The 16,732-nt window shown below is 36.9% G+C and overlaps 1 protein-coding gene across 3 annotated transcripts; it reads left to right on the forward strand.

Annotated features, from left to right (window-relative positions):
* The first annotated feature begins 4,162 nt into the window (after positions 1–4,162).
* si:dkey-56f14.7 (engulfment and cell motility protein 1) lies at positions 4,163–16,005 on the forward strand. Of its 3 annotated transcripts, none has more exons than XM_052578038.1 (8): positions 4,163–4,283; positions 6,032–6,068; positions 8,837–8,964; positions 10,148–10,260; positions 10,966–11,073; positions 11,322–11,401; positions 13,775–13,852; positions 14,133–16,005. In XM_052578038.1, the coding sequence occupies exons 2-8, from the start codon at positions 6,063–6,065 to the stop codon at positions 14,343–14,345; spliced, it is 726 nt and encodes a 241-aa protein (XP_052433998.1). In that variant the 5' UTR covers positions 4,163–4,283; positions 6,032–6,062; the 3' UTR covers positions 14,346–16,005. The 3 variants fall into 3 exon arrangements, with proteins under 3 accessions (XP_052433998.1, XP_052434000.1, XP_052433999.1); XM_052578040.1 differs by lacking the exons at positions 4,163–4,283; positions 6,032–6,068 and adding exons at positions 6,285–7,130; positions 8,093–8,735; XM_052578039.1 differs by lacking the exons at positions 4,163–4,283; positions 6,032–6,068 and adding an exon at positions 6,728–7,130.
* The last annotated feature ends 727 nt before the right edge of the window (positions 16,006–16,732 follow it).

Raw genomic sequence — 16,732 nt, forward strand, 5'->3', positions numbered from 1 at the left:
CAGTGCTGTCAACTGCGGTAAGAGCAGCTACAGTGGAGAGGTTTACCCGTACCGAGTAGGGGGCTCACCACATCTTGGTGAGCTTGTCGTGGACGGCTGACAAGAACTGGGCTGGGTGCTGGTGGGAGGATTGCTGGCGGGTCTCTTGCAGGAACCATTCGTCCAATGCTTCAGGCTCCTCCCTGGAATCACTCCATTCCTCCATTTCTGACGCCGCCAAGGACACAGAGTCTGATGAATGGCACTATGGACAGACTTGTATAGCGGTTGGCCAGCCCCTTTTGGCGGGCTGAAGCGCCATTGGTTTGTGTAGCTACACAAGCGTGAACAAATCAGGATTCCGCAGAAAGGAAAAAATAAGTTTTCCCGTACATAACGAGAGTGAATGTTCAAAAGGGAACAATCTGCCTTTAACAACTTCCCCTGGAAAGTAGTTGGCAATACTGCTCACATGCCTGCTGCTGAGAATTAGTGATGCACTTGTCGGGTTGGGTAAAGAAATTGTCACTTTATTAGCGGGGAGGGTCATTAATTTTTTTTTTTTTTAATCCATATGTTCAGTGCAATTCCCTATATTAAATATTTGGAATATCTACTTTCATATGGTATTAGGTTCTTTGATAAGGTTACAATACGAAGGATTACGTAGCAACGTAACTTGCGTGATGTCCCTGATGTGTGGGTCATCTCATAACCTGCGGACTCCACGGGTCGGGTTGGGAAAAATAAATTATTTATTTGCGGGGCAGGCTGAGCTGGCCCAATAGTTTCATAAAAGCGGGACCCACATGTTGGAAAACAACCCGAGCTGCGCATCACTACTGAGAATGCCTCAGGAGAGTTCTAACAGTTTGAATATGCACAGATCGATCGTTTTGTGTCTTTACACATCAATGTATCATCACAAGCCGCAGGGTTTAATTTGGTTTTGTTTGTGTATTTTTTGTTTCGTTTTGTATTAGCCGTGATTCCCATCCACTTCCATTACAAGACTGACAGACTGCAACGGTGTGTGTTAAAAATCTTCATTTGTGTTTTCGACTGAAGAAACAAAACTCACCTGGATTCCCTGGGTTAAGCAGATAAACATAACATTTTCATTTTTGGGTGAACTATCCCTTTAAACAATTTCTTCTTTTTTTTTTAAACTGTACTTGTTTTGTATAAGCACACTGCTACAAGAGAAGTAAAAAAGGGCTAATGTTCATTTTCTTACATTTGCAAAAACCAGCTCGTTGTTATACTGTGATGCTCGTGGTGGCGCCATTCAACTAGAGCAGGTCTGTGACAGAATATTGGCAGAAAGGAATGAATCGATGTACTACACATTTTCTACACTGAGGTGCAGCAAAACACCCTGTCCTTGTAGAATGTCTTTTTTACAACTGTACAGCCTTGTGGGTGAGCTTTAAAAAAGTAATTTGTTTGTAATGCAGCTCCAGCCAAACAGTGCAGTGAACTGAAAATGAATAAATATCCAAAAGGAAAAAAAATTGCCAAAAAAGGTAATTGATGCAACATTTTAAATTGATTTAAACAGCATGTTTTTGTTGTATTCCAGTAATAGTGTTAGGCTGGCTGAACCGTCTTCAACTTATACTATACTATATATACATAAAAAAAAGTAAATACAAGGTATAGATAAATTTCAGTTTTTCTACTGAACTTCATATTTAATTCAGCGTATAATGAAGCCTACGTTCTTTGCAACTGCGAAATTTTCTTAATACAACTTTTTTTACACCCCTTTTGATTTTTATATAGTTTTTAAACCCAGTTTTATTAAATACATGTTTGAAAGTTCCTGTAATAGAACAAGTTTCCGACTTCAGTTATAATTTGTTTCCAGACTGCAGGAGGTCAGTGTCTCGCTCCAGAAATAGGCCGTGACGTCAGAGTGTGAAACAAGCAGGTGTGCCCTTGGCAGATACTGGGTCATTGTTATAGCAGCCTTTTGGAAATGTCTTTCATAATGTGTCACAGGTGAGACTGCTGGAAATTACTTTCCTCCTCATCCCAATGTCAAGGTCCACTGGAGTGAGATGGAGAGCAAAACGACAGCAAATCTATTGGCATTTACAATTTACAAAACTGCTCAGCTATTGCAAAGGGAAGAACACTGCATTCAAAAAAAACAACAAAATGATTACTATCCAGATTTCAATAGACACTGATGGTCAAAAAAAAAAAAAATAGCAATATAAAGTGGTCATCATACAATGATCTGCATTTACTATGATATGTGACAAAACATGTTAAACTCAACTCCAGTCACGCTCTGTCCAGAAGACTGATGGAGTGCTGAATGATGTAATGCTTCAGTTTAAGGGAAAACAGCAGAGGGACTCGGATACATATGTGCAGTGACCAGAAGTAAAAGGGGCTTATGTAACCCAACTCTGAGAGGGAGAGCAGACGCATCCCTGCTCCATGGTAGAATTCCCTAAAGACCTTTTCAATTATCCACAGTACGGAACAGACGGCGATGAATCGTGATTTACATGCAAGCCAACAAATATTGTACACCCCTGGTCTGTTCCAAGAGAAAACAAACTGTTTTGCCACTAAAGGACCCATAAATATCTATCTATCTATCTATCTATCTATATCTATCTATAGCTATATATCTATCTATATATCTATATCTATATCTATCTATAAAACAAAGAATTAAAAATAAACCTCACCCACTCCATCTTATTAAACATTAAGAACATTCTTTCCTGCACACAGTAAAAAAAAAAAAAAAAAAAAAAAAAGTCAAACATTTTTATAAAACTTGTAATGCTATGGGCTGAATTCAAATATAGAAAAATTATTATAAATAAATGACAGTTACAGTAATAAAAAAAATAGCAGAAGAAATGTAAATTAGAGCACACACACACAAAATAAATCAATTTTAACTATAAATAAAACAAAATTAATGTACACTTATTATTTTGTGGTTAACGTGTTTGGTTTTTAGGGCTCTAGATGGTGTAACACTCAAATCCTCACAGTATTCATAAAGTCTCTTCTGGGAAATTGCTGCCTGCATCCTTGCAAAACGTCTGAATTATTGAACAAATCCAGAAGACCTTAAAGCGACATGAGACTTTCAGAGGCCCTTAGGCAGCAGAGAAGCCAAAGTACAGAATGAATATTTCACTGAGCTCTGAAACCAGCACACGTCAAGCCCACCACTACTACGACAAGAAACCTTGGCAGCAGACCCCCCTCATTCAGAAATCCACAAAGCAACTAAAAAAAAAAATCCATACGGATGACGATTTGGTAATCACACAGGATGTTACAGAAATCAGACTTTTGAATGGACTGTTTCGATATCACAAGCACTGGAGAACAGTTTTCAGGGTTAATAGAAAATGAGATAAACATTTTCTGTGTGGGTGAGGATTTCAGAATCTGAAGCCAGGGTAATTATAGGCCTGTGCAGAAATCTACAGATGTGAGATGGAGGTGCTCAGCTGTGCTCGGTTTGGCAGATGTCAGCAATCTTACATAACCCACCTTACATAAATGCTCAGTATTGTTCCTATTATGAGTCTTGAGACTAACTCATTGGGAGGGCTAGTTGATGAATGCAACTGCAATGGTGTTTCTGCATCCTGCATTAATCAAATTAAAGGTGACATCTTTCAGAACAGTTAAGATCAGCCTGGTCAAGCATTACAAAATAGGCTGTTGGAAGCCTTTTAATGTACTGGAACTCTTTCGTATGAATATTTGGGTTATGAATATGATCATCCTGTGCATATTTTCAAACTTTTTGAGATAGAAATCTATACTAGTTTATTAAATATGTATTTGTCGTTTTGCTGTCATTGAATTTTTATATGCTATGAATAAATTCAGATAACAAAAGCTGAATTTACATATAAAAAAAACATGTATGGCTATTTATTGTGAGGACTTCTTGAATGTTTTAAACTTACCGCTGGCTTTACATAAATCTATGGAGCTCTGCTGTTAGGCCCTTCCCAAAATCTGTGCGTTGTCTTGTGGTCCCATTTCAAAACCTTACTGACAAGTTTGATTCAGGTCATCATGGAGAAGTGCTCTTGAACACGATAATGTGGCCTTCAAACGGAAACAGACAGTTTTTGTTTTTTTGAGGAACTGAATCCACCACCTGTGTTGCAGTGCTGTGACATTTATTAAAGCAAAGAAAGGAAAAACAGTGTAGCTCTGGTGGTTTCTTGGCATTAAACATGCTGACACTGCAGAGAAATATCTGTAACTATAATGGCAGATAAATCAATACAGCACACTGCAAATTGGTGAGTTTTTCCCCTTTCTTCTTAGACTACAAAAAACGGCTTGGCATATCATTCAGGATTCTCTCGTTTTAAATTGTGAAAGTCTTATATAATTGCTAGATATTTTTTTAAAACCAACTTAAACACACAGGTTGATTGCTTTATGCTTACACACACACACACACACACACTTCCGTTCAAAGGCTTTATTTCTATTCCAAAGGTTTTTTTAAATAACTTATTGAACAAACATGCATTAAATTGATTAAAAGTGACAGTAAATACGTGTTACAAACTTTTTATTTTTAAAATAAATGCTGTTCTTTTGGACTTTTAATTCAAAGAACAAAATAAAATATTAGAGTTGGAGTCCAAGCTGCATTCAAAGGAGTCAATGCTAAGGTCAGACCATTTTGCTTTTGCTTTTGCTTTAAAGGGGTCATATGATCATTATTTTGTGTATTCAGTGTAATAAAGAATATGCTGACATTCTTTAATGTTCAAAAAACATTATTTTTCTTATACTATACATTATTGTAGGTCCTCAATGCCCCGTCTCTCTCAAATGCATAGTTTTCTGCAAAGTCCCTCCTTCTGACAAGCGCAGTTTGCTCTGATTGGCCAACTGACCCAGTGGAAATGTAATGCCCCTTACCATAATTGCGAGCTTCATCTTTCAAAATAAATGTAAAGACAGTTAATAATGTCATTAGATTTATCATCAGTTCAAGCCCAAAAGGGGAACAGAGTAGTGTGACAGACACAGTGATGAAGCTTGTATGTGTTTGCAGTACACAAGTCACAGATGGTTAAGACAGCCCTGTCTCTCTCTCTCTCATACACGACGCACAAAACTCAGAATTTGTATCAATAGCAAATGATAGTCAATAGCAAATAGTTAAACTAATAACAAAACATACATTAGCTGATTCAGAAGCGCCAGATTGTCGTCGCAAAGTCAGAATGACCTCCTCTCATAGGTTCGTGAAACAGTCCTCCATAAAATGCATTTCTGTTCTGTTGCAAGTAATCTTAAAGATTCCTAAATGCATCTACTTTCGGAAGGCCAAATAAAGCTTTTGTCTAGATACACACAGCATCTCCCTGACACGGCTGCTTCAACACTAACAGCGGTTACTGAAACCACACCTTCTTTCTTTGCGGGAACATTTGGGCGGCATTATGCAATTATTTCCACATAGTGACATAGAGACGTGGGGGCGTGTATGAATGAGCCAATTTTTGGGAGGCATGGCGAGAACCTTAACTCTGATTATCTCTTTGGATTTGAGACTTTTGTCTTTGCAACTTTACAGAACTTTATGTACCAAGAGCTTGTAACACTCCAAAGAGAAAGGAAATTTTGAAATCGCATCATATGACCCCTTTAAATTCTAAAATTATACAAAGAGTTTTACCTTTTACTGCACATAGTTATTCTTCTCGTTATTATAGTGGCTAATGAACCGGAAGTCTTGCCTATAAGCTTGCATCCACATTGCAGAAAAAGGTAGATATTTAGCATGTTTGTTTGGATCATGAATAAAATGCAGTGGTTCTAAAACCTTTCATGCAGTCAAATTCATATAAAACCACAGTCAGAAAGAAAAAAACCCATGGAGTGCAATATGATTACTGATGCGACAATATTAGCAATTTTAGAATCACATAAACCCTAGGGTTAAAACCACCCTTTTATTATATGTTTTCACTGTACAGAAAAGAACAGCGTGAACATACTACTTAACATCTCCTTTTGTGTTCCACAGAAGAAAGTCGATCATACAGGTTTAGAACAACATGAGGGTGAGTACATTACTATTTTCACTTCCAGAAAGTCAAAGCAATTGATATCGCAATCAACTGCTTTTACATAAACCAGCCTGCATCATAAACTGCAGAGGAAAAGAAACCTGAATTCTAGATTCAGACAAACCCTACAGCTCATCCCTTACCTGGTGACTAACCTTTATCTTAACCAAAACCATTTGAAATTCTAATCTGCCCTCATGCCAACATATTCTCGACGCGGTCCATGAATCACAGCATCTCTGCTCACAGATCTGATGTGGCCTTGTCAAACTCAGTTATGTACTGCATGTCAAGAAGACAGAAGATGGGAGCGTGGTGTAAGAGGAAGAGGCTGCGAGGCTCTTATTGTGTAAGGCAGGGGTAGACAGAGAGTCCCAACACCAGCCCATACTGAACCGGTTTCCATGACAACTGAATTTCTAATGACTACACCCCTGGCTTTTGCTTTGAGGGAGAACGATTCTACTGGATCTCAGCGTTTCCACAGTGTGTCACACCTTTTCTTTTTCAAAATAAATGCCATCGACTCTCATCATGGCTTTTTGTATCAGACGGTGCTCGAATATCTAGCAGCACAAGCCCTCTGAAATTCAGCCAGACGGTCTGAGTCATTATCTTTTGGTCCTGTCCTCCCCCATCCCCCATCCAACCTGCTCATGCTCTCCCTCTGTGGTCTACCCATGTGACCATAGCCAGCTGTTCATTGGCTGGCACCACGAAGGCAGCTGTCCAATCGGTACAGTTCGCTCATATAAACATAAGCAAAGCAGCATCCTTATGATTCAGTACAGTGTCTTTCTTTCAGTGAGGAGTCAATGGGAAATTCTACACTGGGTTCTTCTACTACTTTGTTTGTCCTCATTCTCATATCCACAAGAGGAGGGGATCTTCTACTTTTGAGGGAACTATTCTGGCTGTAGGAGCATCTGCTGTTGCCTGCGTTACTTTGCTCTCACTCCATTGACACTGTGACCATCTAACGGTGTTTGTGGTTCACTGCTTTTTCTATATACACATGCAGTTTCAGCACTGACACACTGGACATGGCTTTTACATGTAAGTACAGAAAGCCTTTCAATGACCACATTGACTCTTAACTGACTCTACACACCTGAGAATCACAGGAGTACTTGAACTGAATGACTGGGTGATGTTTTGTTACCGCCAACACTGCGTGATCATAGCAGATTAGAACGGAGTTGATTAGCAGATCTATTTAAAACAATTCATTTTAAAGTACTGTACAGTCATTTTTTCTAACATCACAGGACAAGAATAGCTTTTCTATACAAAACCCTAAAATTATATCTGCTTGTGTGTGCGTGTTTTGAAATAGAAACACAATTTCTGATCATTAGTTGTATTTAAGGACTCCCTGCTTTTTAGTGAAGGGGTCTATTTATAGCTCATGTATTCAATAGTCTTTTGCTTTGTTTGTCACTGGGAGGGTGTGAATTATTTCTCATTGCTTGATATTATTATAGGCTCCATTATCATTATATTTATACTGACTAATAGCACTGTTATATGTAAATATTTTTACCTTTTAGAGGACACATATTTGTCTGGAAAGGTTATATAATGCAACTAATCTGAAACATGAAAGTCAGAATAATGAATTGTCATATATAATAAAATTTGATAGCAAACAATTAATAATTTCCTTTGTCCTTCCAATCAAATAATTACATTATCTTGCAATAAAAACATGAGGAAGCTGACAAGTTGAAAGTTACTTCCTGAGGGATCCTGACACATTGACTAGTAGTCAAAATGTTTTTTTGTTTAATGCCGGAAGAAACATCCTGAAATACTCCATACAGAATATTTAAAAATGTAAATTGGCTCATTTATTCACTGTATTGTTGTATTTCCAGAAAAGTATATATTAGAATTAATTATTCTACACCACAAATTCAGTATATAAAAAATTGAATGTTCTTAGACCCTTTTTGTTCTGCTTGGTCTTGTTTTATTATGTGCCTAAGGATATTTCCCTCCTGTAACCCTTTTTTCAGATACTGATTCAACTCATCAAAATGTATTTCCAGAGTGCCATCCAAAATGCTTCAGTACACACTTAAGTGTCAATTGCATTAAAAAGAACACATTGTCTCCTACGATACAAGGAATAAAACTCACAAAAAGGCAAAATGGTGAAAGCTAAAACTCGAATACATTTTATGACCACCATAAATTTAGTAATTGATGAAGGAAATGTAAACAGTAGAAATTGTGACAATTTACACAGACAGACACAGATGCTGTAACATGGAAATATTTTGAAAGACAATACATGGCAACTGAGCACCGATCTAACCATAACCAATGTGTCCTCTGTACAGACATTGGCTGGCCCAATGTCAACATGTTTCTCCCCAGGCTCTGACTGTGTCACAGCACTGTTGGAGATTAGACTGACAGGGCCTTAATCCCATAGAGCTCCTCAGTTCCCCCTGCCAGACCCCAGCACTGTGCCTGGCCCGTGCCCAACGGTCACACGAACGCATGCAAGGTCTGAGATAAAGACAAACTCCATAAGCCACACAGACAGTACTACATAAGAGAAGACTAAGACTGAATAAACCGCAGATGTAGCCAACAGCAAATGATGTTAAATCACAAAACACTCTTCACCAGAGTAAACTAGAATGACAGCTGGTGAGGCCTCCAGTTATTCAAGCCAATGAAAATCGGATTATGAATAAAGCAAAAAGATCTGTTGCTTCGATTATTTGAAGTGCTATGTCTCCATGCTTTAGGCAGAGAAAAAACAGAAAGGCTATGCCACCCAAAGTGACACATTGCGGTTTAACACAGTGGACAGTGCCAGGCCCTTGCTGAAGTCAGAGATGTTAAACCAGGATGACCCCAAATCACGCCCAATGCTGTAAGTACATCCTCTTACAGTCTACAAACCACAATCAGACCTCTTAAAGTAATACACTGCTGCTTATAAATGTCCTGTCAGACATCAGTTTCTTAAGTCCATAATTAAATTTCCTAAAGTGTAAACTCCGCTAAATGCATCTTAGGTGGTCAATTAACTAATGGACCAGCCATCATATTACAAAACTGTTTTTTTTTCCATTGCATTGTTCCTTTTTAATGGTGTTTTTCCCCAAAACACTACTGTGCTACGTGCTGCTTTTCATGTTTTGCTTTTTAAAAACCCTGTGTCGCATTAAAAAAATAAATAAATCAACATTTAACGTCAGCATTAAATGGAAGCTGCAATGGTCTTGGAATAGAAATAAAACCAAAATTGAGATTATTACATCAAAGTATGCACTGTGTGCATCTCGGTTCATAGTAAATGCAGAAATGAAGTTTGTGTGCAGCATAAAATGACATGCATAAATATGATGGTAGTTTTATAGTGGTAATGCAATATATATATATATTTATATATAACCTACTCAATATTTTACAATAATATTGTTACTGTTATTTAAAATTTGTATAATAATAAACTTACTATTATTCTCACAACTCTCAGAATGAAGAGTACAAATTATAAAAAATATTATTATTTAATAGCCACATTGATAAATGCACTAAATTGTGTAGCTCTTTTTGCAGCCCTATGTGTAGAATGATCCCCAAGCATGGAGTCTAAAAAAAAAAAATAATAATAATAAAAAAAAGAGTGACTTCTTTCCTCACAATTCTGAGTTTGTCCACACAATTCTAAGAATAAAAGTCAGATTTGGGAGATATAAACTTGCAATTGCAAGAAAAAAAAAAAAAAGTCAAGAATGTGAGGTCACAATTAGCTTTTCTATTATTTCTTATTATATGACAGGGGAAAAAAATGAATTAAGATAAAAAGAACTCCAATTTTATTTCAAAATTATGTGCATGGATAAATCATTCACAAACACTGTAATATTCCATAATATACAAACGGATCTTATGGGGACTTTAAAATTGTCTCTCAAAACCTTGCTTTCTTCTTTCATTCCACTGCTTTTTATGTTTTTAAAAGAAACGCCTGCATTCTTCATGATGGAATAACAAGCCACTGGTTTGTTGCTGGTTCAAGGTAATGTGTCTGATTTCAATTTCTAAAGAGAACTCCGAGAGAAGCTCCAGCCAGAGGTGATCGAGCTGATTAAACAGCAGAGGTTGAACCGTCTGTGTGAGGGCACATGCTTTAGGAAGATCAGCGCTCGTCGCAGACAAGGTCAGTGACTCATTTAAAATCAGAATTCAATCACATGTGCACTGGTAAACTTATTTATGCATCACAGATGCAGGTCCAATTTCAGAAAAGCCCTCTGATGGATCGTAGCACAGCTGCATAGATCACATCGAATTCATTGATATTGGCTACACATAATTTGAAGATGGACACTGTATTTGAACTCTTCCTGTGGCTTAATGTCTATTCATATTATGCACATTTTCAATAATCTGCTCATATATAGGGCATCACAAGCTTATAGGTTCCCCCCAGTACCTTATCCTAATGATTGGTCTGTTTGATACTGCATTATATTAAAGCACAACTTAAGGATATTAATATATATAAAAGATAATCTCTCTCTCTCCAAAAAAAAAAGAAGAAAAAAAAAGAGAGACCTCTTTATTTCTAATCATGTTCATTTCAAAACCTATTGATATGAAATATTCTTCAACCATTTAACATTTAAGGACATCCAGTTATTTACAAGCATAGACTTAATATGGCTTTTAATCAAAGTGACTTTCTCAGGTCACTTCTGCTTTAATTAAAATCTGATTTTCATTCAGTCCTGTTGACCTGCCAATGGAAAAAATATATATGTATAAAACCTAATTGGAATGGATCGTTTTGAGGACAGTAAAAAGCTAGATGCAAGAAAACATCCATAACATGCATATTCTTATCTGTATCCATCTCCTCTAGACAAGTTCTGGTATTGCCGTCTATCACCAAACCACAAAGTGTTACACTATGGGGATATAGAGGAGTTCTCACAAGGACAAATATCACATGACTCTCTCCAGGAGAAAGGTGAGCAACACACTTTTTGATTATAAGACATAACGTAAAAATAAATCAGTTTTTTTTTTTTTTTTTTATATCTATAATGGCTTGTCTAGTAATCATATTGATTGTTGATGCCAAACTGAGCTAAAAGCGTGGACAAGGCCAGCACTAATCTTACTAATTTTAGATGCTAGTAGTAAAGTAGAACATAACTTCTATTGTTCTTCAAACTTTGCTAACTCTGTATATAAAAAACTATTTTCTACTTCTAGTGACAGTAGCAGATATCAAAGCAGTGGTCACGGGTAAAGACTGCCCACACATGAGGGAGAAAGGAGCACTTAAGAATAAGGTAAGAATTCATTATTGCAACTAAACTCACCAGACAGGACAGGACAAGACAAGGTGTAGTGGATCCAAACTCGGAGTACGCAAGGCAGGCTGATTTAACAAAAAGAAATTTTGCAGAGACAAGCTTCAACTCAAGATGGTAACTAGTCAAAAACAATAACCTCCAGACAGAACAATGCAAGAGTACAACCATGGCATCAACAGCTCAAAACAATTAGCAATTAATCTAGCAATTCCAATGAAGTCGAACTGACGACATCTAGTGGTTAAATGTGATAAAGGGCTAATAGAGTGAATTTAAAGGGGTCATATGATATTGCTAAAAAGGACAATATTTTGTGTATTTGGTGTATTAAAATGTGTTTATGAGGTTTAAGGTTAAAAAAACACATGATCTTCCACATAATGTAAATTATTGTTACTACTCTATGCCCCGCCTTTCTGAAATGCGTCGATTTTTACAAAGCTCATCAGTCTGAAAAGTAAGTTGTGCTCTATTTGGCCAGCTATCCAGTGTGTTGTGATTGGCTGAATTCCTCAAGCGTGTGATGGAAATTTTACGCCCCACACCATCAGAACACCAGCCAGAGCAACCAGACAAAAACATTGTTGCATCCAGTGGGGACATTATTACTGATTATAAAAACTGTCTTTTTCCGCATTGCGTTGGATCAGACCACGTAAACATTGAACCATGTCTGCATTTGTAAGTCATTACAAACAAAAAACACTACTGTACACTGTATGAATTATCAGAATATAAAAAAAATACTTACAGTGTGGGATTCAGAACAGCCGGCATTTGAGTCTTCTCTCCCAGGATCAGGAAACAGTCCTCCATAAAATGTGTTGCACAGATCTGAATATTTGGTTAGAACTGTTCTGGGACAGTGTTGCAAATCAAACTTAACCACTGATTACTAGTCCTCTTTTGGAAGACCAAACAAAGTAGTTTATTTTCACCGCGAAACACAGTGTCACACAACACACTGCCGGCTTGAGTGAGTGGAGGCCGGCTTGAGTGAGCGGCGGTGGGACAAAGCATATATCGTCCTCTTTTGGAAGGCCAAACAAAGTAATTTTGCTTTCACAATGAAACACAGCTTCTCCACAACATGGCGGCAGCAGCAACAACAATAATACAGCGAGAAAAAAAGTTACGCCTTCTTTCTTTGCGTGAATATTTGGCCGGCGTTATGCAAATCTTCCCACATCATGATGTAGGCATGTGGGGGCGTGTTTGAATGAGCAGTTTTAGGAGGGCGTGGTTATCTCTTAACTTTTATAAAGAATATCTCTTTGGATTTGAGACTTTAGTCTTTGCAACTTTACAGATCTTCTTTATGCACCAAGAGCTTAACACTCCAAAGAGAAAGGAAACATTTTAATCACATCATATGACCCCTTTAAAGCAAAAAACGTTTTCTGTATGAATGTGCCTGAACATCCATGCCAACAGGTGTCTTTATGCACTTTCAAAAAAAAGTATGTGTTTACAGTAAAGCTGAGTAATTGTTTATAGTCAAAGCAAACAGTTGGCAATCAGGTAATGATATGAGACAGAATCTCTTGTAGGTAGCTTATTTGCACACACACAGAAACACGCATACAGATACAAATTATGTTTAACGGAGGCCTAACGTATGACTTAAGTGCTGTTAATGAATTCTGTTTGTATGTTTATGTATTGACGACAGATCTGCCAAGTCCAGGGAATTATAAGAGCCAACACACCTAATCAGTCATGGACAGAGTCGTAGATACGGCCAAAAAGAAATCATATTTTACCTGAATTGTTGAAGTTTTCATTCTGCTTTATTGCAATAAAACATAACTTCAGAGTACACTGACCGCACGCAAAAAAACAAACATCAACATTAGCTGCATAGTCCGATTCATGAACAATTGAGTCAAATGAACAGGTTCTTTTAAGTGAGTCAAAAACCTACAAGCGAACTATTGTTGAATTCGCGCATAAATTAAATTATATGAATCGGTTCAAAAAGATAATTAGCAGGTTTGAATCAGTCTGCCAAATGTGAGCAGAGAATGAATCAACATGTGCACATGCTTTATTTTCAGGGATGTCTGCTGTCCTTTTTAAATTAAGCACGTTTTCGTCATTATCATTTATGTTAAAGATGCACTTTTGCATCGGAAAATTTTGTAATAAATGAAAGGATATTCCTCTCTTAAGACTTAGGCCTATTTTAAAAACTTTTTCAGTATCAGCACTTTATAGTTCTACATAGACTTTGGGAGGAGGTTGTAGCCGTGACAGAAGCCATCTGTTGTGCAAAGGCACCTGCAGTAAAGTTCAACTGGGAGTTGTGGGAGAGGAAGTGAGGTCAGATACTCTTTGTCTGCTTTTCAGGAGCTACTGGAGCTGGCTTTTTCCATTCTTCATAACTCTGATGAATATCTGAACTTCATTGCTCCAGACAAGCATGGAGTGAGTACGCTCATTTCACAGCATATACAAGGCCAGGGGCCTGTTTCATAAAACAAGTTTACCAAATAAGACAGGATTATTTTGGTTAGTCAAATTTATTGTCAGTTGATTTGGTTCAAAATAAATCAGATTAGCTGAAATAAACCTGGTTTATTTGGTAATCTTGTTTTATGAAATAAAAGTACAGTCATATAGAATATTATCCATCATGCATTGCTTGAAGGCGTAATAATAGTCTCTTACAATTTTTTTGTTGTTGTTTGTTTTATATTCTCACTAGTACTCAATTTGGACTGATGGCTTGAATGCTCTTTTGGGAAAAGAGATGACTAGTGAGCTCACAAAATCAGATATGGACACTCTGGTTACTATGGAGCTGAAACTTCGCCTTTTGGACCTCGAAAACATTCAGATTCCTGACGTCCCTCCTCCTGTTCCCAAAGAGCCCAGCACTTATGACTTTGTTTACGACTTTAGTCAGCAGCACACGTGAGACTGGAATAAAGCCCTTACTCATGCTGATAATCAGCTGTAAGTAAGGAGTGCTCACTTTTGTCCTTTTTTTCTATTCCTGTTTAGTCTTTTTCCTCTCCTATGGACAGATTCATACATTTTACTCTAGATTGTGACTATGATGTGATGCTTAGTTTTCTTTAAATTTACTGTTCTACAACGAAGAAAAATTCACAGGAACATTTATTTTCAGTCTAATTCTAACAAGGTACAATTTGGGCATTCTTGGTTTCATCAATCAAAAATGTCCAGCCTTTAAAAAATAATAATAATTGAAGCTTCATTTTCACTAGGAAAAACACAAACCTAAAGTACAACCCCCCTTTTTAAGTTCTTGTATCCTGTGTGAGAAAGAGACACATGAGAAAGAGCCATCCAAAACACTTCAACACGTAGTTGCAACACCTAAAGTTATTATCTGTTACTATCAATATATTAATTTGGTGGGATATTGCTTGTAAGGTTCACTCAAAAATGATCATAAATTTTCATTGACATCATATACTACTAAAATATTATTGTAAAATAAACTCATAAATTAACTTCTAAACTACAGGTTTCACTCTATCTAAATGAAATGTAAACTTATGAGATGATTTGAAAACTTTTCAAATACAAGTACAGCATGTCACTTTGGCACTAATTGATATTTTAGAGATCAAGCCAAATATGATAAGCATGTTGATGGTTTAATTTCTTTGTTGAAAAGCCAATATCTGAAATTATATGCCTTTTCCAAGTCAAATATTTATTTCTTCTTCCCAATTCAACCCAATCCTCCCGTGTTAAGCCAAATTTATACAATATGGATTGATTTTTCAAACTTTACCCTTCAAAAAGACTTGGCTTTGTTTTGTGTTGCCTTTAAAATGACTCTATTCACACAAATTCTTTCAAACACTTGAGCCAATATTTATTCTTTCACGTCACACCAGGGCAAAGACATAAATGGCTCCACAGACTTAAGAATCTCCTTAGTGAATGATCATTGGTGGCATAAAAGCTTTCAGTCCACACAGCGACTATATCATTCACACTAACAAATGCAGATAAATAAAAAGGAATCTTATTTCTGATCAGGTTTGGAGTTACAAAAATATATTAAATAATACAGAAATAAGCACATACTTGTGCTGGAGTTCATGCTTATGATGGTCTTTATGTATTAAAGAGTATTTACATTCTCAACCAATCTGAAAATCTCCACTTGCCATTTTTCCATGAGGATGATTAACAACAAAAAAAAGGTCTATCTGTAGTGAGAGAAGAATTAATATTTGATTATAGACTTCTATCAAATCTTTACATATATGGTTTAAAAGTGAGGATCCAATTGTCATTGTAAAATGTCCTTTGACCACAAGGTGGCTTGCTTTCCTTAGTTTTAACAATCCACAAGAAAACTTCAAAATATTTGTGTCGTTACAAGCACAGTACACAAAGCCGTATTACTACACAACCCAGATTTAGATGTCATGCATTCATACGTGTCTAACATTTAAAACATCCAAGAAATCAAGAAACATAAAAAAGTAATTAAACTGCATGCAACCCAAAATGTTTTTGTTTCACAAAAATGGCAAACCTTTGTCATCCGTGTACAGGCTGATTCCATGTGGATTAAAAGAGTCTTTGTCTAAGTCTCCCTTTATGTTCATTGCTTTGATTTTCATTTTAGAATTCAACAGATTCTGGGTGTAGATCTTTCCAGGGTCATCTGAATAGGACGGTAAGTCTGGATATTTAATGTTCCCTATAGGGATAGGGTTAGGCCTATGTTTTGTACAGTAATTATTTTGATCAACGTGACCACGTGTATGCTTAGTCATAGTTTAATGACATACAGTGCACAAGAAAAGCCAATCCAATCCATCGTCAAGTATGCTAATATCTTCAGCTCCACGCTCCTTCAAAAACACGGAAATAACATAATTGCAATGTCCTTATAAGGAAAGGTAAAACTGATAACTTCACCACGCTTTCTGAAACGCTCAACATCAACCATTATCAATGTTTCCGGGTTGCCAGGTCTTCACAACCAAACTATCCGATTTCTAATCAAAACTAACCCAAATGCGTTTTTTCCCCAAAGGTTTCCCCTCTCTCAATATCCTCTTTTGTCAAAATCACATTCCGTGGGGATCAGTTTAGCCTGCTGCACCTGTGTCAAAGTAGGCGAAATCCGCGGGGAAATCACGGACTTGGCAACACTGTGCCTTGTACTCATATTATACCAAATGGTATTCTGTAGTCTTTGGACTTTACATAGAAGCATGTTGAATTAGCAGCCTGTTGTGTGTGTGTGTGTGTGTGTGTGTGTGTGTGTGTGTGCTTGGCCAATATAGCTACAGATGACAGCATTTACGT

The sequence above is a fragment of the Carassius gibelio genome, chromosome B16 (assembly GCF_023724105.1).
Source record: "Carassius gibelio isolate Cgi1373 ecotype wild population from Czech Republic chromosome B16, carGib1.2-hapl.c, whole genome shotgun sequence".
In the NCBI taxonomy this organism is placed as follows: domain Eukaryota; kingdom Metazoa; phylum Chordata; class Actinopteri; order Cypriniformes; family Cyprinidae; genus Carassius; species Carassius gibelio.